The sequence below is a fragment of the Hyperolius riggenbachi genome, chromosome 2 (assembly GCF_040937935.1).
Source record: "Hyperolius riggenbachi isolate aHypRig1 chromosome 2, aHypRig1.pri, whole genome shotgun sequence".
Taxonomy (NCBI): domain Eukaryota; kingdom Metazoa; phylum Chordata; class Amphibia; order Anura; family Hyperoliidae; genus Hyperolius; species Hyperolius riggenbachi.
Window position 1 is genome coordinate 318,521,001 of NC_090647.1, and position 25,936 is coordinate 318,546,936.

At 41.5% G+C, this 25,936-nt stretch overlaps 1 protein-coding gene across 2 annotated transcripts in view; it reads right to left on the bottom strand.

The window, feature by feature from the left end:
* Nucleotides 1-25,936, bottom strand: part of MYO19 (myosin XIX) — a 93,876-nt gene that overhangs the window by 47,928 nt on the left and 20,012 nt on the right. For both annotated transcript variants that reach the window (XM_068269197.1, XM_068269198.1), the window contains exons 2-9: nucleotides 23,870-24,017; nucleotides 18,085-18,233; nucleotides 17,292-17,405; nucleotides 15,620-15,749; nucleotides 4,240-4,309; nucleotides 1,593-1,695; nucleotides 930-1,026; nucleotides 638-714 (exon numbers count right to left, since the gene is read on the bottom strand). In XM_068269197.1, coding sequence (XP_068125298.1) covers nucleotides 638-714; nucleotides 930-1,026; nucleotides 1,593-1,695; nucleotides 4,240-4,309; nucleotides 15,620-15,749; nucleotides 17,292-17,405; nucleotides 18,085-18,233; nucleotides 23,870-24,017 — 888 coding nt within the window. The remainder of the gene's footprint in view (nucleotides 1-637; nucleotides 715-929; nucleotides 1,027-1,592; nucleotides 1,696-4,239; nucleotides 4,310-15,619; nucleotides 15,750-17,291; nucleotides 17,406-18,084; nucleotides 18,234-23,869; nucleotides 24,018-25,936) is intronic.

A 25,936-nucleotide genomic window follows, 5' to 3' on the forward strand; every position in this document is an offset into this window, starting at 1 on the left:
TTCATACACACGAATGAGAACTATCGCCTGCTGGGACCAGGACTTGATCAGTTCCTGTACAGGTGTACTGCTATACTGCAGGCTAACAAAGTGTTGTTATGGGAGTGGGGTGACAGTATGGCATACCGCAGGCAGCAAGGAGCGGGTGGAGTGAGTACAAGCACAGAGCCTTCCTTACAAGCGACGAGCTTTCCTTACAAGGGCCGAGCTTTGCTTACAAGCACAGAGCCTTCCTTACAAGCGACTAGCTTTCCTTACAAGGGCCGAGCTTTGCTATCTGCCTATTAACATTTCCTTAGATATACAAAAAATAATGGATGTAGGTCTAATTTACAGGCCTCACTGAATGGAAACATATCACCTTTATATTCCACAAGCCAATGGTGCACTTGTATTTTTCATTTAGCGAAAAGGTGGGAATAAGTGAAATAACTTTGGGAGCTGAATCTATAGTATGTTTCATAAAACCTGTACTATACGGATTGATCAAAAACTTAGCCATATATGCTTTATTCAACTTATAATCCTTATCCTTATTCCACGTACATACACACACTTGAATTTTTGTGCCGTTTTTGTACATGAATTACTATCAAAGTGATACAGAAGTGACGAAGTTGAGGTATTTTTTACTTACCTTGAATATGTTATTTTGTGTTGAAGGAACAAAACCCAGGTGTGTCATTGCATCTTTCGTGACTTCAAAGCAATCCTCTGAAAAGGAAAAAAAAAAAAAAAAAAAAAATCACACCTTTAAAAAGAAGCCTGCCAATGTATTCCTGATGAAATGTGTGTGTGGCCCACATTAGGCTTATTAAATCAGGTCCACTAAGTAGTCAGCATCATACTAAATTTACTGTGCACATGCTGCAGTACATCAAGACATGGCAAACCTGTGGCACAAATGAAATAAATCTGGTTGAAGTTACCCTCAAGGCTCTTGTCAGTGTTCGGCAACCAAGCAAACTGAGCATTTTCTGGGAGATTCCATTCTTCTCTTTCCTTGAGGGAAGCACCTTTTAAAATCTGGAAGGAGATTGATTATTCATTCATTTTAACATTTAAGGTGACTGCTCAGACCTTGACTTCTAAAACCATGTCTAGAAATATTCTTTCAAAATACAATCACTTGTGAAATACTGATTATTAATTGTATTACAGTGCAATCCACTCAATTCCTTTTGCATATCTGATATAAATAAACGTTTTAATCAGGATTTTTATTGCTCTGACTGACTGCATTATCTGCTGTTGGTACTTTTTTTCACTAAAGCAGTTACTATAGCGTTGAAATCTATCTTTAAAGGATTTAAATCTCTGTTAGCATATGACCATGTTTAGATCAATCAGAACATGCACCAGAACTGTATGTGTGAACCTGCATGAGAAAGGGAGCAAAGAGGAAGAAGTCACTTATAATTGTCAAATAGTAGAATGGATGCATGTGAAATTAATGACAGACTATGGAAAAGACAGGCCAAACTAGCTGCTACTCTCCACACACTTGACTGAGGGAGCCCAACAATGCTTATTATTGGCCAATCAGAATACAAGCATGATAAGTAGAACTTTAGGAACATTGCCCAACACACCTGGTAAAATATGTGGAAGTTTCTTTCTGAAGGAGCCTGATGAGCGACACGGGTCTTTTCTAGAAGATAAGTCTGGATAGAAGCACCAGTGATCTGTTGACACCTGTATTCAAAACAAGACATTTTGACAGCTTAGTCAAAAGGCTGATATTAACCACTTCCCAACTGAGGGGTTTTACCCCCTGACCACCAGAGCAATTTTCACCTTTCAGCGCTCCTTCCATTCATTCGTCTATAATTTTATCATTACTTATCGCAATGAAATGAACTATATCTTGTTTTTTCCGCCACCAATTAGGCTTTCTTTAGGTGGGACATTATGCCAAGAATAATTTTATTCTAAATGTGTTTTAATGGGAAAATAGGAAAAAATGTGGGAAAAAAATTATTATTTTTCAGTTTTCGGCCTTTATAGTTTTTAAATAATGCATGCTACTGTAATTAAAACCCATTAAATGTATATGCCTATTTATCCCGGTTATAAAACCGTTTAAATTATGTCCCTATCACAATGTTTGCCGCCAATATTTTAGTTGGAAATAAAGGTGCATTTTTTTCAGTTTTGCGTCCATCCCTAATTACAAGCCCATAGTTTATAAAGTAACAGTGTTATACCCTCTTGACATAAATATTTAAAAAGTTCAGTCCCTAAGGTAACTATTTATGTATTTTTTTTAAATTGTAAATTTTTTTATTTTTTTTTAATTACAAAAAAAAAAAAATTGGGGAGTGTGGGAGGTAAGGAGTTAATTTTTTGTGTAAAACAAGTTTATTTGTGTGTAAAAAATGGTTAGGATGTAGTTTTACTATTTGGCCACAAGATGGCACCATTACCAATTTGTTTCATACGACCTGCAAGCGTCCTTCTGGACTCTTGCAGGAAGTAGAAAGAGGCTGGGACTTTGTTATTTTTTCACAATGATCGGGCTGCTCAGCCGAGCGGCAGCAGATCATTGCGGGGCTGAGATCAACGAACGGGAATGGATTTTCCCGTTCATTGATCTCCGGGCGAGCGGGCGGCGGCGTGTTTACTAGCGGCGGGCGGCGTGTTTACGAGCGGGAGCGGCGGACAGCGGCGGGAGTGCGCAGAGTACGGATTTCTCCGTCCCTGGGGGTGAAAGGATGGAAAAAGGGGCGGAGAAATCCGTACGCGCGGGGGTAAAGTGGTTAATGTTAACCACTGCTGGACAGCGCTAATTGAAATCTATGCCCTGTTTGGGAGCTGATATCCCTGCCAGGCGTAGATTTCATGATTTCAATTAGCGCGCTGCGCTGCACGGACGGTGGTGATGGTTTGGTGTAAGTCAGTTGCATCAAAAGGGAAATAACTAATAATTACCGAATGTTTTAGACCTGTTTTTAGACCCGGTCTAAAACATTCAGTAATTACACAATTCACAAAGGCAAACAATGAGTAACTACGCCCACTTTTTCTGACAGAGATTAGACCAGCTGATTTCTGTAGGTAAAGTAATTCTGTGAGGTATTTTAGATGTGAGGATGGAGCTTTTTGAATGAATTATGCTGGAGTTTAATTGTATCCAGAGGAGAGCTCGTCAGAGGAGAAGGATGTCAAGTCATAGCTACTCGTATCTTTAGACCTCGTACGGTAGTTAGACCTAATTACCAAATGTTTTAGACCAGGTCTAAAAACAGGTCTAAAACATTCGGCAATTATTAGTGACTTACCTTTTGATGCAACTGACTTACACCAAACCATCAGTAGACTAGTCTACACTGCTTAGTAAATTGAGGCCAATATCAGCCATACAGACTCCCCTCCCCCATAGGAAAAGGGGCATCAGTTACTGATTGGGATGAAGTTCACCTCTATCTTACAGTTCCTCTTTAACTCAGTGTAAGTTATTTACAGATAGCAGTTTACCCAATAATGCCATTTTTGACAGGATCAGGTGACAAACTTGTGTCTGTGCAAAGACGGTTAGCTAATTTTTATTGGAAACGCTTGTCCAGTCAATTTGTCCTTTCTTAGTAAGGTGGCACAGGAGTGCTCTGTGCAAAGCTATCCACTACCTCCTCCTGTGGTTTGTGTCTCTTCTAATGTTAATTGTTTTTTTTTCCTCAATATTTTTATAGGGACACACTACATTCTGTAATACAATACTGTTCAAGTAATGCCCATAATGGTATGGTACCATGTTGTGTTCTAACACTACTTTAATGCAGACAAAGAGGGTTATAAGCAATCAGGAAAAGTTGGGATACCTGTAGAAATTTGTATTAACAACTTTCAAGGCTTGATCAACCTCCATTGCTGCAGAACAGCTGTAAGTTGTCACCCCATGTCTTGCTACCTGCTAAAGTCCATTTTGAATCATTTCAATCATCACTTTACAGGTTTGGGTAACCTTACTTTTTCTAACCTCTGTAAAGGAGAAAATATTTTAGGAAGCTATCCATACAATTTCAATGCAAAGCATAGTGCAGAAGATGTGTGTCAGTGAGAAGAATGTGAATGTAGGGGATAATAACTGGTGGCTGTGCAGAGCTCTATGCAGAGTGTAGGACACTCGCTGTAGAATGGTCAGATACAAGTGAGAGGTGTTCTATCAAATATGATTTCCATTTTTTAACAGAGCAAGTAAAGTAGAAAAGAATACACATTTTTGCTGCATGAATGACATACCTGTTTAACTGTAGCTGAATATATTTCCCAAACCGGCTGCTGTTATTATTCCTTAAAGTGCAGGCATTACCTGGATAGAGGGAGACAGATGATTTGTTACAGCAGTGTGGATTAAGAGAACATCTTATGATGAGGGATGGCCAATGAGATGCTAACAATGCCAAGTAGATACAAATTCTATGCTTTGTTCTTAAAGCTTGGAAATGGAACAAATGAAGCAGCCAATAAGCATACAATTTGCAACTCAATTTAGAATTATTAACATTTAACTGGCTATCCCTTGCTAGGACACATGCATTTAATAAAGAGATTAATTTCCTACTGATTCAGGAAATTACTGGTAAACCAAAAACAAAACAAAAAAACACCCAAAAAAACAACACTAGAGCGTTTTGCTGCGATTTCGGCAAAACGCTCAAACGCTAGCGGTTTTTAAAAGCGCTAGCGTAATGAAACCCTATGGGGCCGCTCTTACATGGGCGATTTGCGCTAACCGCCGTAAATCACCCAAAAACGGGGAAAACCGGCAAACGCATCGCCGGCACCATTTTCATGCGATTTCCCGGCAATTGTGTTTTAGTGCTATAGAAGCTAACTGTTTTAGAAACTTTCACATGATCAAATGGAAATGGTCCCAGCACTTGCAGCTCCTTCACATGGAAACAAGTTCTTTGGATCTTATAGTGCCTGAGGCTGGGAGCACACTTAAAGGAAAAACTTTCAAAGTTAACTACAATTCTAATTGCCACATATATATTTCCAGTAATTACTAGCAAATAGCAATACAAAGGCTTTTTGTTCATCTTTTCATTATCTATATGAAGAAAATGATATTTACAGAGAACAGTTTCCACTGTGGGCATTACTATGGAAGACTGTGTCCAGCACATACAGCATACAGAAACAATCTTCACTGGCTCTAATCCTGCAAGTAAAATCTGTTCAGAATGATAGAAAGCAGAAATATAGCTTCGAATGTGTGTAATCATCAGCTGAAGCTCTGTGTTCCTGTTTATGTGTGTCTCTGCCATGCCAAGTAAACTGTTTACAGTCAGGTTACAGTTCAGCTCCTCCCGACACAAAATTGCTACAAACAGCTGGGTAAACAAAGCATTTTTTTTCACACCGACTGTGCTGACAGACCTCTGAAATGCTTTACAGTGTTGCTGGCTAAAAGTTCTATAGGGGTTTAATAGTTCTTTAAATTTGTTTGTGTGGTTCCAGATGTTTTAAAGTAAAAAACTGAAGTGGGAGAAAAAAAAAAGTCAGATACTTACCTATGGGAGAAGGAAGGCTCTGGATCCTAATCAGCCTGCATATGCAGTACAGAGCCGCCCCTCTCCAGGAGCACTTGTGTCACCAGTAGAGATGAGGCGAACGGTTTACCGAACAGTTCGCCGGCGAACATCTCTTATTCCCTGGGCCTCTTACTACTTCCGGGTCGCAATGACCCAGAGTAGTACGCCTGCGTTGCCCAGCGGAGCACGTCCTAGATCGCGCTCCTGTTGCCGGGCCCTTTCTGCGCATGTGCGTGACGTCATGAACGACGTCACGCTCATGCGCAGAGAGTGCCCGGCAACAGGAGCGCGATCTAGGTCGCGCTCCGCTGGGCAGCGCAGGCATACTACTCCGGGTCATTGCGACCCGGAAGTAGTAAGAGGCCCAGAAGGGTTCGCCAGGCGAACGGTTCGGCCCATCACTAGTCACCGGGTGCTCTTGAAGCCCCCCAGACAGGCTTAATTTTTTTGCGCTACTTTCTTGGTTCAAAGCACCCTTCAGTACTTTCATCAGCCTGAGGAAGTGGGCATAGACCCACAAAATGTGTTGCCAGTGCATAAAAAAAAATAAATTAATTTGTTATATGAATTAGTCTTCATTGAGGTAAGCCTCCTCATCAATGTCCCTCATTTAATTTGTTTTTAACTCAATTTTATCATATCCCTGGGCACCTCTTTTCCTCCCTTTATGCAGATAAAGTGCTTCTGACTAAGCTCTGACTGGATAAGCATCATGCTTATTTCAGGTGTATAATTCAGATACTACTGCAACCACAGAGATTAACAGGACTACCAAGCAACTGGTATTTTTTAAAGGTAGCTTAATATGGTAGCCTCCATATACCTCTCACTTCAGGTGTACTTTAAGTCCCATATAGACATCAGACATTTGTAAGCCAAAACAACCATTTCACCTGCATCCTAAAATCATTCTAATAAATGCCGGCACCATCCATGTTGAAGAATGCTCTTTTATTGAATTTGCTTCATAGTAGACTGTCACACTAAGTGCGACGTTTCGAGATGTTTCTCTTTATCAAGCATGTGACAGACTAAGATAACATGGCCAAATACACATATTTATACACACCCACCATTCTGTCAACCAATCCTAGGTCGGAAATTAGCCGATCAATCATAGGTCCTAAACCTCAGAGAGGACCTGATGGGGAACTATAAACTATTTGAATGGACCAATGGAGTTGGGGGAACCCACCTGTGGCTGTCCCCCCGCCGCCGCCAGCACTAGCATCCGTCCAAGGAGAGCCCGCAGTCATCTGCGGCCTGACTACGCCCATGGGGGCGGGCGAAGCCCCCGCATTGGAGAATGGGAGCTGTCCGCGTCACGTGACCCATCAGAGCTCTGATGCGTCACTAGCAGGGGGCGTGCACAGAAAAGGTCGCATGCTACGCAAGATGGTAATGCGTGCATGCGTACCTTGACGCGTACGCGTCACTCCGCCGGCGCTGAAACTCTCCCGCTACCACGGCAACAGGACTCGGAGGTGGGCAGCACCATGGAAACAGGGACACAGTCACAGTCAGGCCAGTGCTGCAAAAAGAAAAAGCAGACAGCACAAGTTAATGACAAATTGTCATATCTAAAAACAGCTACATAGATCTAAATCTTAGATGAAATGAATGCACAGTTGCGGACAAATAAATAAACCCTTGCAGACGGAAAGCCACTACAGCAGCGGTGTGAGGTCATATTTATTATTTAAACCTCTAGGGTACAAACAATCAAGTGTCCTAATCCAATAGGCTTCTCTAAAAAGTAGTTTTTTTTTAAGTCTACTGCCACCCCTTTTGATGAGGGGGATACCCTCAATGATCTGACACTGCAGCTGGTTAACGTGGTGTCCATGTGCAACAAAATGGGCTGGGACCGCCTGTTCAATTAATTTATTGCGGATCGCTGATTTGTGAGAAGATAATCTCACCTTGAATTTAGTGGTGGTTTGGCCTACATAAATGAGTCCGCAAGGGCATTTAAGCAAATAAATTACATACTGTGAGTCGCAGTTATAGCAACCCTTAATTAAGTATTGTTTTCCCGTGTGAGGATGGACAAAGTATGGAGATCTGATGATTGAGTGACAGTGCACACAGTTAAGGCAGGGGAATGTGCCCTTACGTAAAGAAGACTCTGGTGGTCTAACTAGGGTCCTCATCTCTGCGTGTACAAGCATGTCATGCAGAGTGGGAGCTCGTCTGTATGAAAGCAACAGAAATTCAATCACAGAGGGAAAGGAGTGTGACAGCGTGTGCCAATATTTTTTCAAAATGTTGCCAATGGAATCACTCCAAATTTTATATCGAGAAACAAATGGCACACGATTGCCAGGACTCCTTCTCCTCCCAGTGTATCCTAGGGAATCACCCGCCTCCCTGCGTGCACTGTCAACAAGACCACCTGGATAATCACGGTCCAGAAATTTTTCTGTGATTTCATCAAATTTAAGTTGGCATAACTCGTTCCTGTCCACTATCCGGCCGATCCGCAGAAACTGACTCTTAGGTATGGATCGCCTAGTAGTGAGAGGGTGAAAGCTGTCATATGACACAATGGCATTGCGATCAGTCGGTTTAACGAAGAGGTCGCTATGCAAGCCACCAGCCTCTAGGTGAACCATAGTGTCAAGAAAGTTGACACGTGACTGGTCACAATGAACCGTGAGGCAGATCGCCTCACATTGCTGATGAAGGTAAGTGACAAATTCATCAAGAGTCAAACGTGGCCCCGTCCACACGCAAAAAATGTCATCTATATACATGAGCCAAATTTTGGCATACTTTTGAAAAATGACATTTGTATATACAAAACTCTCCTCATATACATTCATATAGATGTTTGCGTAGGACAGGGCCACGTTTGACCCCATTGCTATCCCCGTACCTGTAAGAAAAATTGATCATTAAATGTAAAGTAATTGCAAGTTCGTACTATCCGCAGAAGATCAAACAAAAAGTCAACCTGTCGGTCAGTAAAATCTGACGCAATAAACAAAGTATGGCGGACAACCTCCACACCCCCATCATGTGGGATGGAGGTGTAGAGGCTCTCCACATCCATCGTAACTAATAAGCGGTCGTGAGGAAGGTCCTCTAGTGAGGCAATAGCCTCAAGAAACATAGCAGAGTCCCTGAGGTAGGAATTCTGTGCTGTAACATACGACGTAAGATATAGTCCAGATATTTGGCCAAAAGTGAAAGTACCGAATCAATGCCCGACACGATCGGTTGGCCGGGTGGGCATTGTAAGGACTTATGAATTTTCGGACAAAGGTACAGGACGGGCGTCCTAGGGAATTCTATTTGTAAGAATTTGGCAAGATGTTCATCAATAAGATTGTCTCTTAAAGCTTGCTGTATCTGTGTAATCTGGTTCTTGATGTCCAGTAGGGGGTCGCAAGGTAGCGACCGATAGGTATTGGTCTTGTTTAGTTGGCGTGAAGCTTCACGTAGATAATCCACTGTGTCCATCACTACCACTGCTCCCCCCTTGTCAGCTGGCTTGATAACAACAGACTGGTTCAATTCTAATTCCTTAATAGTCAAATCGTTCCTCTGCAGTTAAGTTATGTCTCACAGGGATTCCTACTACGGGACATCAAGAACCAGATTACACTGATTATACAGCAAGTTTTAAGAGCGGTTTCAGATCATTGAGGGTATCCCCCCCCATCAAAAGGGGTGGCAGTAGACTTAAAAAAACCTACTTTTTAGAGAAGCCTATTGGATTAGGACACTTGATGGTTTGTACCCAAGAGGTTTGAATAGGGAATATGACCTCACACCGCTGCTGTAGTGGCTTTCTGTCTGCAAGGGTTTATTCATTTGTCGGCATCTGTGCATTTATTTCATCTAAGATATAGATCTATGTAGCTGTTTTTAGATATGACAATTTCATTAACTTGTGCTGTCTGCCTTTTTCTTTTTGCAGCACTGGCCTGACTGTGACTGTGTCTGTTTCCATGGCGCTGCCCGCCTCGGAGTCCTGTTGCCATGGTAGCGGGGGAGTGTCGGCGCCGCCGGAGTGACGTGTACGCTTCAAGGTACGCATGCACGCATTACCATTTTACGTAGCAAAATGCACACCCCCCTGATAGTGACGCATCGGAGCTCCGATGGGTCACGTGACGCGGACAGCTCCCCTTCTCCAATGCGGTGGTTGCTCCCGACCCCATGGGTGTAGTCAGGCCGCAGATGGTTTTGAGGTTTAGGACCTATGATTGGTCGGCTGATTTCCGACCTAGGATTGGTTGACAGAATGGTGGGTGTGTATAAATATGTGTATTTGGCCATGTTATCTTAGTCTGTCACATGCTTGATAAAGAGAAACATCTCGAAACGTCACACTCAGTGTGACAGTCTACTATGAAGCAAATTCAATAAAAGAGCATTCTTCAACGCGGATGGTGCCGGCTTAATACTTTGCTGCGTTTGTATCCAGCTGGTTACTGGACAGCCTGGGCACATTCAACTGAACTTTGGAAGGTGTGCCTTCTCCTCCATACCTACATTCATTCTAATAAATGCATTATTCGTAGAAATACTTTAAAAAATAGTTATACTATGGACTAGATACACAAAACATCCAGTGCCCAATAGACAAATATCCAAACTACCTTTAATAGGGGTGTTCAGGCAGCATGGTGCATAGAAAGCACTGTAGCCTTTTAGTACTGGGGTACCTTGTTCAAATCCGCACAGGACACCATCTGCAAAGAGTTTGCATACTCTCTATGGTTGGTTTTCCTTTGGGCACTCCGGTCCCCTCTTATATTCCAAACACATTCAACATTACTTGGTTACCCCCAAATTTGGGCTTAGACTATGCCTATGGTAAGGATTGTAAAATCCTCTGAGGGACAATTAGTGACATGACTGTGTACTCCGTAAAGCACTGAGGAAGATGTCAGTACTATGGTAATACATAATAATAATAATAATATAGAAGGGAGATTAGACTGTGATAGAAATTAGATTGTGATTGCCTCTGAGTTTAGTCAGCAACATGACTATATACCACACTTTTGAAGAACTGAGGAAGAGGTCAGCACTATATACTGTAGCTACACAATAATGTAGCCAGGCTTGTTTCTGTGCAAGATGTCCCATGAGATAAATTGCGGAGTTGTACCTTGATTACTGAAGACAGGGAGATATCTGGAAGCTTCCATCTCAGGGTATCGCAGAATACAGGATTATACAGTTATTAGCCGTCAGGCTCATTACATTAATGGGCACTAGTATGTGTGCCATTATATTGCGCATGCTCGCGACCCACGATCATCCTCTGTTGCAATTTCTGCTCATTCACGGCTCTACTACAGTGGCACTACACTACACTACACGGCCACTACAGTGGCACACGTGGACGCAGACACCTAGTGTTTTATTAGGTAGGATATTACTCACAGCAAGTGTATCTAACTCCCAAAAGTCATCACTCAGTACAAATGCCCAAGCTTCTCAGATTTCCAGCACATTCTGTGGAAATTACCACTTTTATCGAGTTTCTGTACTGGCTGACATTGTATATATACCAGTACTTTCCCTTCTCCAGTTATGGGTGTTCAGGATTGTGAATGAACAACAATTATCTCCACACACAAACCATTCCACTGCTCTCCCCCCCCCCCCCCCCCAGCGTGTGTGTGTGTGTGTGTGTGTGTGTGTGTGTGTGTGTGTGTGTGTGTGTGTGTGTGTGTGTGTGTGTGTGTGTGTGTGTGTGTGTGTGTGTGTGTGTGTGTGTGTGTGTGTGTGTGTGTGTGTGTGTGTGTGTGTGTGTGTGTGTGTGTGTGTGTGTGTGTGTGTGTGTGTTCCTTCCAATCTCTGGAAGCTATAGAATCAGTTAACATTATGGCCATGGAGAGACGTAGAAACATACAAAATAGATGTTGTGAGGGTAGGTTTATTTCTAAGTGGCAGAGCTGCTATGATAGTCACAGCAGACAAGGATACAGAGGTACACAAAACATAGGTATTAAGATAAAAATACTGTATATTATTAAACTAGCTGCAATTAATACGGTAGTAATAATATAGGGATTATTGTGATACAAAATATAAAGCTGATCTACTGGTAAACTTTTTCTTTTCTTTTTTTGTTGTTGCATTTTTTGCATCCTGGCTGTAACAGTTATTAGGCCTCGTAGAAAATTGTTCCAGTACTCTATATCGCAGAAGAAATGGTGACTACACACAGGGGGGATGAGTCAGCTGTCATATAAACAATACAGATTGTTGTCTGGTACTGATCACTCAAAATGCAAGTAAAAGTTATATTCCAGGGTCATGTAGGATTATAAACAGTGTCAGGAATATAAAAACCTTACCAAATATTAGTACAGTAATAAACAATACAAAAAGGAGGAGTGCCTTGCAGATGAACATGGGTGCCACTCTGGTGCGCCAAGTACCCTCTCAAGTAAGTATGTAGATACCTGCCACAGCCACAAGATAGGCTGTTCAGAGGATGTGAAGAGAGGAAGCTATCTGTCTTGACAGTGAGGTGCTCAGGGCCAGATTTAGGCCAAGGCCACCTAGGCCATGGCCTAGGGCGCCACAGGAGCAAGGGCACCAAAGCAGCAGGCTAAACTGGTGCAGCATTTGCAAGCTTGCAAATGCTGCAATGCAGGGAGATCAGGCAAGTGCCTGACTGCGGTACTCAGCTGCTAGCCCTCTGTGCAGCAGCCACCTTGCTCTCTGTGCATGTTTGCATTGTGGCCGGCGGCTATGGACTTGGGCAGCGTTGGAGACGGAAAGGAAGAGGAAGCTTTTGACCTGGAGACGAGCGGAGAAATTAGTGACACCGATGGCTGCTGCGGTGTGAAGGCGTGCTGGCTACCTATACTGAAGGGGGGGGGGGGGGAGGGATTAAGGGAGTCATCTGGCTACCTATTCTGGAGCGAAAGGGGGGGGGGGAAGGGGTCGGGTCATCTGACTACCTATACTGGAGGGAAAGGGGGGGGGAGGGGTCATCTGGCTACCTATACTGGAGGGAAGGGGGTCATCTAGCTACCTATACTGAAGGGGGGGGGGGGTGGCTGTTGACAGTGGCCTTGGGCGGTAAAGAGTACAAATCCGGTCCTGGAGGTGCTAAAGAACAGTATACTAGCTGCTATACAATTAGTAAAATCAGCCTGCTACATACAGTGCCATGTGGTAATGCTTTCTCATGGAGTGACTATGCCACGCCTTGTTGCATTGTACGGATTACTTCGTGAACCCGAGGTGAAAATAAACTGATGAGTAAAACAATTGTATTTATCCTCCTACTCCTAAAATGACCCTTTTTGTAGATAACCCATGGTTTTATTTTATATTTAAACATTTACAAAGTAGATTGAATATTTTGTTGTCTCTGCTCAGTGGCAGCCTATTAAGTGCCCCTAAGTAAAAAAACATGAGCCATTAACCTTATTTTATCTCTCCCTGCACTCAGTTGAATTCTACCAGGAACATTTATGGCTGTAATTAGCTTATCAGTGAGGTTCACTACATTCCCAACAAGGTACCAACGAGACAGAAGCTGTCACTTCCATTCCATGCCCAAAAATTAGCTCTTTCAGACAGCAAAATAAAACAAGTAAAACAGCTTGTTATGAATATGTTTAGCCCTATGCATACACCTGTTTATCTCATCATCTCATATGTCGTCTTGAGTACAAGTTAAGGTTTGAGCAGAATTTTTAGTATTCATTTCCCTAGCACCCTATAAGCAGACTAGCTGACCGGGTTCCTCAAGAATCAGTTTATCTACAGCTACAGGTGTGTGACAGACCCCTTTTCCCAGCATACCTATAAATATTCTGCCAGGAGATTTGGGCACAGGGTAAAGCCACTAAGAGGCTTACCCTGCTTCTGCACAAGTCCCAGTGGCGTTAATTACTATTTCCTTTCCAGGCCGCCATGGATAGTGGGGGAAAGACGGAATTCGGCTTCCAGCTATTGCTGGTGGCCAAATTTGTGTTTTTAGAGTAATTTGCGCTCGGTCTTTTGAAGGCGCCCAAATCACTCACTGTGCGCTGCTATAACCGTAATTCCTATTACGGCCTATGTCGGTGCTGGCTGCGCCCAAATCCCCTGCGCTGTTTTTACAGTGCTCGCTTTTTCCCTTGCTTTTTGGTGGCTGCACAAGTATGTGTTGGTGGTGGTATGAAACTGTGAAAGACAATATTGCCTAAAGATTTTATCTTTCTGAAACAGGTTGTGGGTTAGTCCTTCTCTCCATAGGGGATTCTCAGCATGGCCTTTATTCTTTATAAAGACACTCCCTGAAAAAGATTTATATAAAGATGCTGACCAGACTCCCACAGTTGGCGCTGGACCTACTAATCAATACAGTCTTGTGTATCTCCAAAATTGGATTGCCTGATGAAGCGGGCTATATATATATATATATATATATATATATATATATATATATATATATATATATATATATATATATATATATATATATATATATATATATATACACATATACATATACATATACATATATATACATATATATATATATATATATATATATATATATATATATATATATATATATATATATATATATATATATATATATATATACATATATATACATATACATATACACATATATACATACACATATACACACACACACACACACACACACACACACACACACACACACACACTACTCATTGGCTGGTCGCTATATACTTGAGGGTGGTATTCACCAACCCCCCTCCTTTTAAACTGTTTTTGACCTATTTTGGTTCCTGGACGTAGTTTCTACGTCCAGGAACCATGCGCGCTCCCGCGGCCGATCGCGCGCGTGCATGCGCACTCCCGGCCGCGGATTCGGTAGCCAGGGAATCAATGTATTGGGCTACGGTGCCCGATCATTGATTCCTCTCCCCCGCTGAAAAAGCGACAGCTTCTCTCAGAAGCTGCGCCTTTTCTGGCCGTTCCCTGCCCAATGCGCCACTCTAAGCGTGTGTTACGCTTAGAGTGACGTCATGTAAACAAACTCATGGCCGCCATCTTGTGGCCAAAAAGTAATACTACACCTGTAAAAAAAAAATAATTTAAAATTAACACACATTTACATTATAAATCTATTGTTTACCTCCCACCCTCCCAAAACGACCCAAATAAAATGTTTACAATAAAAAAAAAAAACATTACAATAAAAAAAAAAAAAAAAAAATGTAAATATTTACCTAAGGGTCTAAACTTTTTAAATATCAATGTAAAGATGAAATATTTCTATATTTTTTTATTTTAAACTTGTAAATAGTGATAGATGCAAAACGGAAAAAATGCACCTTTATTTCCAAATAAAATATTGTCGCCATACATTGTGATAGGGACATAATTTTAACAGTGTTATAACCGGGACATATGGGCAAATACAATACGTGAGTTTTAATTATGGAGGCATGTATTATTTTAAAACTATAATGGCTGAAAACTGAGAAATAATGAATTTTTTCCGTTTTTTCATATTCTTCCTGTTAAAATGCATTTACAGTAAAGTGGCTCTTAGCAAAATGTACCCCCCAAAGAAAGCCTAATTGGTGGCGGAAAAAACAAGATATAGATCAGTGCATTGTGATAAGTAGTGATAAAGTTATAGGCTAATGAATGGGAGGTGAACATTTCTCACGTGAAAACGACGTAACCTGAATGGGTTAAACATTTTACTCTAATTTGGCGCCTCTGTTATTACTTATCATCCATTGACCAGTCACCCTGCTCACCGTACACTTTATTGGCAGTTGGACGGGGCAACTGCCATTCACTAAGTGCATTTTGAAAATGAAGACATCCCTGTGAACCCCCTATGAGATGGGCTAGTACAAAACCTGTCGGCTCTGTCAAATGTCTACTACTTACTGTAAGTGACAGCAACATAGGAGAAAAGTAACTTATGGCTCATTTTACTCTGGAAGAAACGTACTTCTTAATTGAATATATTTTAAATTTTACAATTTTTGTGACAGAGGTCCTTTAAAAAAATCTAAAATAGAAAACAAAGCTTGCAGGGGGTGATATAAAACAAGTAATTGTAAGAGAATAATACACATGAAAAGGTAAAAAATGTTCACCAAAAGCTTCCATAAGGGGGTTGGAATCAAGAACTCTACTTTCTATTCTCTCCACAGTCTCATTGGACGACTGAGAACTACAAGCGGCAACTGTAGCATAGAACTTCATCAGGCAGCGCGACGTCCAAGTCTAATCCAAAAGAAAAAGGAAGAATACTTTTAACATTGCAAAAAGTTTAATATTTATCTGTTAAAGTTTTGTGTTCTTATTGTGGCCATACATGGTACTATTTTTTCATCCAATCTTACCATTTCTATGTAATATAAGGGAACTGCCTAAATTATCCTTTCAGTATATTCACTTAATTTACCCCTATACTACATAGAAATGGTAAGATTGTATGAAAAAAATTGTACCATGTATGGCCACCATTAAAAAGATTTCATCATTATTACAGAGGAGTTTCTTCAGTTACAGTATAATGAATGACTGAGATACTAAAGCAGCTATAAAATACAGGTAATTCCATTTACTCCAGGCAACAATTGCGATGATGAATAGTTATTTAGGCAGACAATTGTTTAAAGCTCACGTGAATCTGACTGTATTAAGTCAAAACAGAGGGAGAAAGAGTTAGGCATACTTTTAAATAATAATAGTTGCCTGGCTGTCCCGAGGATCCTCTTCCTCTAATACTTTAGCCGTAGACTCTGAACAAGAATATGCAGATCAGGCGTTTCTGACATTGTCAGATCTGACTGGATTATCTTCATGCTTCTTTCTCGAGCGATTCAGACACGACTACAGCCAAATAGACCAGCAGGACAGCCAGGCAACTGATATTGTTTAAAAGGAAATAAGTATGGCAGCCTCCATATCCCTCATTACAGTTTTCCTTTAACATGCCTGCAGACTAATTACTTGTGAACCAGTTCATTACAGAGATTCTACATCCCAGCAGAAGCGAGCAGCTAAAAAAATAAATAAATAAATAAATAAATAAATAAAAAAAGCGCTAAATAGTAGGCACCATGGCCGCCTGCTATGTGAACTGCGGCTACCAATAGCGGACACAAAGCTACGCTATTAGTAGCTGCAGTGTGTGTGTGTGTGTGTGTGTGTGTGTGTGTGTGTGTGTGTGTGTGTGTGTGTGTGTGTGTGTGTGTGTGTGTGTGTGTGTGTGTGTGTGTGTGTGTGTGTGTGTGTGTGTGTGTGTGTGTGTGTGTGTACGTGTGTGTACGTGTGTGTGTGTGTGTGTGTGTGTTGGTGAAATATCAGCAATCTTAGCTGATATTTCACTATATCAATTAAGTAGTAGAATAACGGTAAATTTATTGATATTCTACTACGGCTATTTTATGTGCCTAAACCGATTTTTGTACGCGCCAAAATTAGCATGCACTGTCTTCAAATGTACACACGTGAAGTGCCTTTGAAGAAGCAGAAGAAGGATTTCTGCTAATGAAAGCTTACAAGTTATACTTACAGCTTGGCAGCACATCAGTTGCTTATTGTAAGTACAAGAAGCTGCATATGTTTTTGCATGACTCAGTCCCGTGGCTAAGATGTTCCAATGGGAAGGAGTTGCCAAACATAAGAGCATTGAATACTACAGTACATGTGAGTGACTCTGGTGAAATTAGAATGCACTGGACAAGATTTTTCTGTCAATATGTCATATACATCAGCAAGATAATCTATTTCCATAGTACAAATCAAGTGATTTGTTACCTTTCCAGCTCCGCTTTCTCCACTGACAATTATAGACTGGTTTACAGGGTGTAGCTGACACTGTACATTTCGGTAAGCTTGTTCCGCAACCGTGAAGACATGTGGTTTACAGTCCTGGAAGGTCACACACAACATGGAAATACAACCATTACAAAAGAAGAAAAAAAAAATTCACACCACCCTCTAAGCAGCCAGCCATCAATATTCCTCACCACTTTGGGCTGAATTTTGGTGTCCCAACACCACGTTCTCCCACAACCCTAAGTGCCACATGCTGAAAACCATCTAAGTAACCATCTAAATCATCCAATCAAAACATTGGCACACTTCTGTCACCAATACATAATATGACACAGTTACAGCCACTGCCAATCGATATACTGTGAGGAAAAAAAAGTTAGTGGCCTTGCCCCCTCCATTCAGCAGCAAAGCAAAATAGGCCCATGTGTGTATAATGGGGGTATTGGCTCTCATTGGTGTTGTTAGCTGGGCGGAAGGGTGGCAAAAAAACTGCAGATATGCTTTAAAGTATTTTTGGAGCAATTACTGCTGAAAATATCGTTAGTGTGTTAGGACTTCTAATATTGCTCTTTCACAGTACAATAATGAAACTAGTCCCACCCATGATGCAGCAGTAATATGCTTTTCTAGAAACAGAATAACTCCTCAGGAGGTGGAAGTCAGGGCTGTAATATACTAATTCTATACCCCCTCCCTGCAGACACAAATGCACGTTGGAACGGCTGACCATTTTCTGTGAGCGGAAATGAATGAAATGTATGTTTCTAGTTACCTGAGGGTGAGATGCATGGTGATACTGTTGCATAACTTCAGCAGTGTACAATGTATTAACAGGCTGAAAAGGATTAACAGCAATAACAGTACATCCTGCATTAGTGTAGAACACTTCAGCTGCATATCTTGCTTGGAGACATTTCAATACTGTAAGAACAGATTAACATGTAAATATTTGGCAATATGCACTGCAGGAGATCAATAGCAGGAGACAAAGGCTGGCAGTGTTATCAATGTTCTGATATTACTGGCTTGTGTGCACACTGCTTGCTGTACAAGAAGTCACTTTCATTCAGATTTACAAGAGTTCACAATGACTCCGCTGTAGAGAAGGCTAATATGGGGCAAATACACTTGCATGCAAATTGAATGCAAACAGTGTGCAGGTTGTATTTGAGCCATGCAAGACAGACAAGAGGTGTATTTGGCACAATTCTAAGCTGTATACCGTTTGTAGGAAATTGGCACGCAAGCCAGATTTGCATTTCATTGACCATCCCTGCTCAGTTGTAAGAGATATTTATGGATGGCTGCAAGCAACTAAGTCTATACATAAAACAAAGATTATGTTTACATGATTTTTATGAGCAAAAAAAAACAAAAAAAAAACAAATAAAAAAAAAAAAACACTGAAGTAACAATAACAATAACAGTACACTTATTGGTACATGCAGCACAAATGCACAGTCTTTCTTGCCTTTGATACCGCCCACATGCCTGTCCCAAAATTCTGCCAGGCCACGTTCACACTGTGTCGGATAAAAAACTGATCCTGTAAACAGGACTGTGGAGACAGGGTTGGAGTCGGAGTAATTTTGGGCACCCGGAGTCGGAGTTGGAGTCGTGGTTTCAGAAACGGAGGAGTCGGGGTCGCATGTTTTTTGTACAAAATCAACAGCCCTGTTAAGTATTAGGCTAAGGAGTCGGAGTCTGAGCAATTTTGGGTACCCGGAGTCGGAGTCGTGGTTTCAGAAACGGAGGAGTCGGAGTTGGAAGATTTTTGTACCGACTCCACAGCCCTGCCTGTAAATACTGACCTGTTTTCCATTTAAACGGATTAGTTGTTACATTTGGCATCAGTTTTTTATCTGGTCTTTCCGTTTTCCATCACCACCCGCTGTCACATTCCTCCTGCTTGGGCCCTCTGCACTAAAGAAATGTTGGCATACAGATCCAAGAGCCCCATCACACGCATCAGGTTCCTATTGGTTTGCAAAAGACCCAGGACAATCCTCCCTGGGTAAGGATGATTCCCATAGGCCTATTGCAAATCAATGGGAGCCTGATGGGGCTTTGGGATTTGTATACCGGCATTTCTTCCATGCAGGAATGGACAGCAGCAGCGGAAGGTGGCAAGCTGGTATTTTGCAAAATGTATGCAGCAAGCAGCCTAGTGAGAATGAACACCACCAGTTCTCATATGCCAGTATGGTTTCCATCGGCTCCGCTTAATCCAGCCGATCCGGAAATATCGTGCAGGACCCAAAGTTGTGTTCCTCTTGCATAACAAGCATTTATATTTTCATTGTGGAATAAAATTCTAGTAGGCAATTTATGGTTCTACAATAGGGATGACAATAGTTTAGGTTGAAAATATATTGAGTACAGTTGCCCCCTTCATTGACATGCTGGATCAGCAACAGCTATTTCTACTATATTGTAATTTTTGCTGTCCTTGCACTGGGGTGCCTCCCATTCTTTCTTCCGCTCAAGACAAAACATTGCGCTCAGCAGGTATCCGAGAACAGCATCTATGCAGTGACTGCCCACAAACTGTCACAGTCAATTCGGGCAACAGTAGTTGAACTGTAGGTGGATGGGAATGACATGAATGAGGTCCCTCCACCTATGACTCTGCCCAAGAGGTCAGTTAAAGATAAACCGTAACCAAGGATTGAACTTCATCCCAATCATTAGCAGATATCCCCTTTCCCATGAGAAATCTTTCTTTTTTCTCAAATGGATCATCAGGGGGCTCTGTATGGCTGATATTGTGGTGAAACCCCTTCCACACTGCGGGAGCCTTGCTGCATTGTGGGAAATAACAGCTGTTTCTAACTGCTAAAAATGCAACATCATCTCCTTCCAGTAACATCACCTGCCAGCAGTAAAAATGTCAAATGTGATAAATGTCAGAATGTAAATCAGGGATAGGAAAGGTTTTACAATGTGCACTGACTAAATAATTTATAAATAATCATCGTAAAAATTAAGCACTTTTTTCATTACATTATTTTCACTGGAGTTCCTCTTTAAGGCCAAACAGCATAATGTACTTACAGACAGACTGAGAGCCATAACAATTATTTGTGATTGTTTTGGCCATCAGTTTGAGGTCTATGCAGGCCCACAAAGTAATTGGTCAGGCTGCAAATTAGGGCATATTCTAGAACTTTTATGTGTCATGAGAACTGTACATCCTAAAAAAATAGAAGTGGTTCTTTATTGTGTCACCATATTTAAAGGACCTCTGTCACGAAAATCTTAAAATGTAAAATACATGTAAACATATACAAATAAGAAGTACGATTCTTCCAGAGTAAAATGAGCCATAAATTGCTTTTCTCCTATGTGGCTGTCACTTACAGTAAGTAGTAGAAATCTGACATTACAGACAGATTTTGGACTAGCCCCATCTTCTCATGGGGTGTTCTCAGGGTGTTCTTTATTTTTAAAAGCACTTAGTGAATGGCAGTTGCTCCGTCCAACTGCCAAAAAAAGTGTGCAGCGAGCAGGGAGGCTGGCCAGCATCTTTGTATAAATCTTTTTCAGGGAATGTCTTTATAAAGAATAAAGGCCATGCTGAGAATCCCCATGAAGAGATGGAATGACCCAAAACCTGTCGGTAATGTCAGATCTGTACCACCTACTGTAAGTGACAGAAACATAGGAGAAAAGTAATTTAAGGCTCGTTTTACTCTGGAAGAAATCTACTTCTTATTTGTATGCGTTTTAAATTTTAAGATTTTCAAGACAGTTCCTCTTTAAGTATTTGCCATTAAAAAATGTTGATACATGCTTAGATATGCTAGGATAGATGGTGCAGCTAGCTACCTTTATGCTACAAGGTACAAAAAGATAACATTACAAGACAACCCCATTAAGAGGTACACCATTTTGTCTTAATGTATAGGTAGAAGAACTCTACGGTACATATACAAAAGAAAGAAAGAATATGCAAAGAAGAGTATTTCCAACAGTTCGTATAATTATAGATTTTTAAGCACAAAAGCAAGCACAACCCAACAAGAATTTAATCTAATATTTATTAAAGTGTAACTGTCGGGCATAAAATCAATTCTTTATTTTTATCTGGTAAACAAGTAATAAGGATGCGAATCAGGCAATCCAAAAGTTAAAATGAGCATTACTTTTCTTGTTGATAAATGATCATTCCCCAGTTTACCTGACTCTTATTTGGTACACACAAAATTTGTTTGGGCTCGTTTCCACTAATGTGAATCTGCATGCGTCCAACGCATGCGGATTCGCACATGTAATGCAAGTGGATGGGCCTGTTTCCACTGTAGCGTTGTTGAGGTCCCTTTTTTTCAGCGGTGAAAAAACGCACAAAAGAGCCGCAGCATTCGCCTGCGAGTGGAATGCAGGCGAATCGCCGCTAATTTAACCAGTTCAGCCTATCTGGACGAGCTCCCTTGTCCAGATAGGCACTGCTGCTGCGGCTGGCTGGTGCGCGCGATTGGGCGCGTCTTCGCCGCTAGCCCCCCGATCAGTGAATGGGAATATAATTCCCATTCCCCGATCTAACTTCCCCGCAGAAATACCGACGCTTTCTCTCCAGAGAGCGCGGTATTTCTGCCCCCAGGAAACTTCTCCCCAGTATTTTAGTTCCTGGATGCGAGATCGTTCGCATCCAGGACTTTTTTCACTGTGGCCAAATAGTAAACTGCACCCACATACATTTTTAACCACTTGCCGACCGCGCACTCATAACGCGCGTCGGCAAAGTGGCAGCTGCAGGACCAGCGACGCAGTACTGCGTCGCCAGCTGCAGGCTGATTAATCAGGAAGCAGCCGCTCGCGCGAGCGGCTGCTTCCTGTCAATTCACGGCGGGGGGCTCCGTGAATAGCCTGCGGGCCGCCGATGGCGGCTCGCAGGCTAAATGTAAACACAAGCGGAAATAATCCGCTTTGTTTACATTGTACGGCGCTGCTGCGCAGCAGCGCCGTAAGTCAGATCGGCGATCCCCGGCCAATCAGCGGCCGGGGATCGCCGCCATGTGACAGGGGACAGCCTGTCACTGGCTGCACAGGACGGATAGAGTCCTGTGCAGCCCCGATCTCCGGGGGGGTGAGCAGGTAGGAGAGGGAGGGGGGAATTTCGCCGCGGAGGGGGGCTTTGAGGTGCCCCCCTCCCCCGCCAGCCACACGCAGGCAGGAGAGATCGGACCCACCCAGCACATCATCCCCCTAGTGGGGAAAAAAGGTGGGCAATCTGATCTCTCTGCCTGCTACCTGATCTGTGCTGGGGGCTGCAGAGCCCACCCAGCACAGATCACTAAACACAGCGCTGGTCCTTAAGGGGGGGTAAAGGGTGGGTCATCAAGTGGTTAATTAAAAAAAATATATTATTTTACATTTAAAATTAGCAGTTTCCCTCCCACACCAAAAATAAAAAAAAAATACAATTAAAAAAAAACAAAAACAACATAAATAAATAGTTACCCAAGGGTCTGAACTTTTTAAATATGCATGTCAAGAGAATATGTTATTATTTAAAATTATAAGTTTATAAATAGTGATGGACGCAAATTGAAAAAAATGCACCTTTATTTCTAAATAAAATATCGGCACCATAAATTGTGATAGGGACATTGTTTAAATGATGTAATAACCGGGACAGATAGGCAAATAAAATACATGAGTTTTAATTACGGTAGCTTATATTAATTTCAAACTATAATGGCCAAAAACTGAGCAATAATGATTTTTTTTCATTTCTTTCTTAATGTTCCTGTTAAAATGGATTTAGAAAAAAATAATTCTTAGCAAAATGTAGCACCCAAAGAAAGCCTAATTAGTGGCGGAAAAAACAAGATATAGATCAATTAATTGTGATAAGTAACAATAAAGTTATAGGCGAATGAATGGGATTTTCGGCACTGCGGTGCTGAACCGGTTAATAGGGAATTCGCATGCTCTTTTGGTATGTGAATTTTCATGCAAATTCGCATGAAATCAATGGAAAAGCACACCGGCATTGCAATGGTTAAATTTGTATACATCGGCATCCATGCGAATTTTCATGCGAATTCACATTTTGCCGCAGCGATTTCGCACCGCAATAGTGGAAACAGGCCCTTACACTAAAAGGAAGTTGCAGGTCACGCTGGGTTGTCCTTTTTTGCTTCTCTAAATCCCCTGAGACTTAACTAATGCAGCCTGATTGGCTGAAGCCTCTTTCCCTCCTGTTTTCCCTTCCCACACCTCTGTTCCTCTCTGATTGGCCAATATTTCTCATGCGGAGACAATTCACTTTCTATAGTGAAGGGTGGGCAATGAATGCACTATCAGGCAGAGGAGATTAAGGGAGGAAATTACATCAGCATTTGCTTCAAAATAGCCACACTTAAAATGGGAAATGCCAAGAAGGATTTTTCTCTTTTTTTACTGTAGAAAATTCAGTAAAATCAAAACATGGACATTGCAATACATATGTTATGTAAGTAGAGCAAGTATTTATCTGCATATGTTTTTTTTTTCTGAGATAGTATGGCTGACAGCTTTTCTAGGTTTTTTTTATATATTTTTCAAGGCTTTACCTGTTTTGGTGGTTACAGGGTTTACTTTGGTAAGATCATCGTAAGAGTGAAGTTCTCGTTCATCAATTAAAAAAGCATTTATCTCCTCGCCAAATGATTCATTGTGGTTGACAGGATTGGGTGGATTCTTCTTCTTCCATCCATTAGGCTACAAATAGAAATAAAATGATAAATATAAACAAAAATCTAGAACACCTTTATAAGGTATGTAGCAGTTTACATCTCATTTACACTAGATTTATTGGCATTTTTTACACAAGCTTTTACCCCCCCCCCTTCCCCCCCTTTGCACAACCTGTGTTATTGCCCTCACAAAACACTGCTGCAAGCATTTCTGTGCAGAATCAGAAAAATTTATTTCGTCAAGTACAAATAGGGGCTTGTACCCAGAATTGGTTTTGTCTCACACAGGTTCAGGAAGGATGGGGGATAATGTCTGAAAGCCAAGAGCCGAAGCTGCCATACTATCGTACGGCGCCACCAGTCACATTTGGCAGTCATCTGTTATCCCTAAGGAGACATCGGGGAGGGGGGGAGGTGTTTGGTGATCGAGGGAGGAGAAGGTTTAGCAGTCATCACCCAGTTCTTCATGAAAGAAACCTGCAGTGATGGCTGACACTGATTACTGGCATCTGGCAGTGCTGGCCAAGGTGATCCAGTTCAAAAGATTCAGTAGTGTTGATTTCTATGGTGGGTCCTGACTCCTGGGCAGCATTCGGCAGGGCTGGTAAATATAATCTGGATGTCAGAGTAGAAATGGACAATGAGAAGCCTAAAAAAAAAAATGCATAGAAGCTCAAGAGGAAAACTGGCTAAGTATTTTAGGTCTGTTTTCCCCAGTTTTTTCAGTATTCATTTTTAGCTCAAGAAACAATACATCACTTAATCGGTAACTTTTTTTGTTTTTGTTTTTGTTTTGATAATTAGCTTTACCCAAGAGATAGAATTAGGCTATGTTCACATTGGGGCATTGCAGTGTGGCGTAATGGTCATATTGTATTTCCACACTGCAATGTAAATCCAATGCGACATTAACAGCAGGGCCGGTGCGGGCTCTAGCGGCGTGTGGCATCCAAACACATTGCATGTAGTACGTTACCACAAATCACACGTTAACAGGTACAGTGAAGCATACTTTTCATTGTATCCTTCACTGTATGCAATGCAACATGCGGATAATGTGCGGTGAGACTTTCCCATACTGTTGCATTCCTGCCTTTACAGGAAACGCAACGTCAATGTGAAAACAGGAACGCAACGCAATGTTATCCATGCATTGTTTTGTATATTCAATTATAATTATTTTTTATTTATATAGCACCAATCATCTTCTGTGCACTGTACATAGTACAAAACAAATAGTGTGGAGCATAGATACATGAGATGTACAAAATACTGCACAATCAGGACACCTAGCAATACAAATACCGTATATTCCGGCGTATAAGACGACTGGGCGTATAAGACGACTCCCCAACTTTTCCAGTTAAAATATAGAGTTTGGGATATACGTACCGTACAAGACTACCCCTCTTCCAACGCAAACCAAATGAAAATTTAAAATAAAAAAATCATATATTGGTGCTGTGTATGAACAGATACTAGTGCTGTCCTGAATGTGTTACCCAGTATATAACAGTATATAGTCAATTGACTTGTTGCATTGGTCAATTCTTCTTAAGTAGACTGGTCAGCTCTCCTTGTCTACCTGTTCAGAGCGGTTTGGAAGAATAGATTGCGCTCCCTCAGCAGGGAGATCTGAGAGGCGGTAACAGGATAGGGCATATCACCTGGCATCAATGACACCCGGCGTATAAGACGACCCCCAACTTTTCAGAAGATTTTCAAGGGTTAAAAAGTAGTCTTATACGCAGGAATATACAGTACATACATACATAGTTGATATGTGGTTTGAGATATCACCAACACTGGAAACATGTTCATATAAAGTACAGCAGAATATGAAACACTAGGAGGAGATCCCTGCCCTTGAGAGCTTACAATCTAGAAGGTAGTGGGTTGGAGACATTAGGGAAGGAGACACAGGGGTTATCTTTTAATAAATAG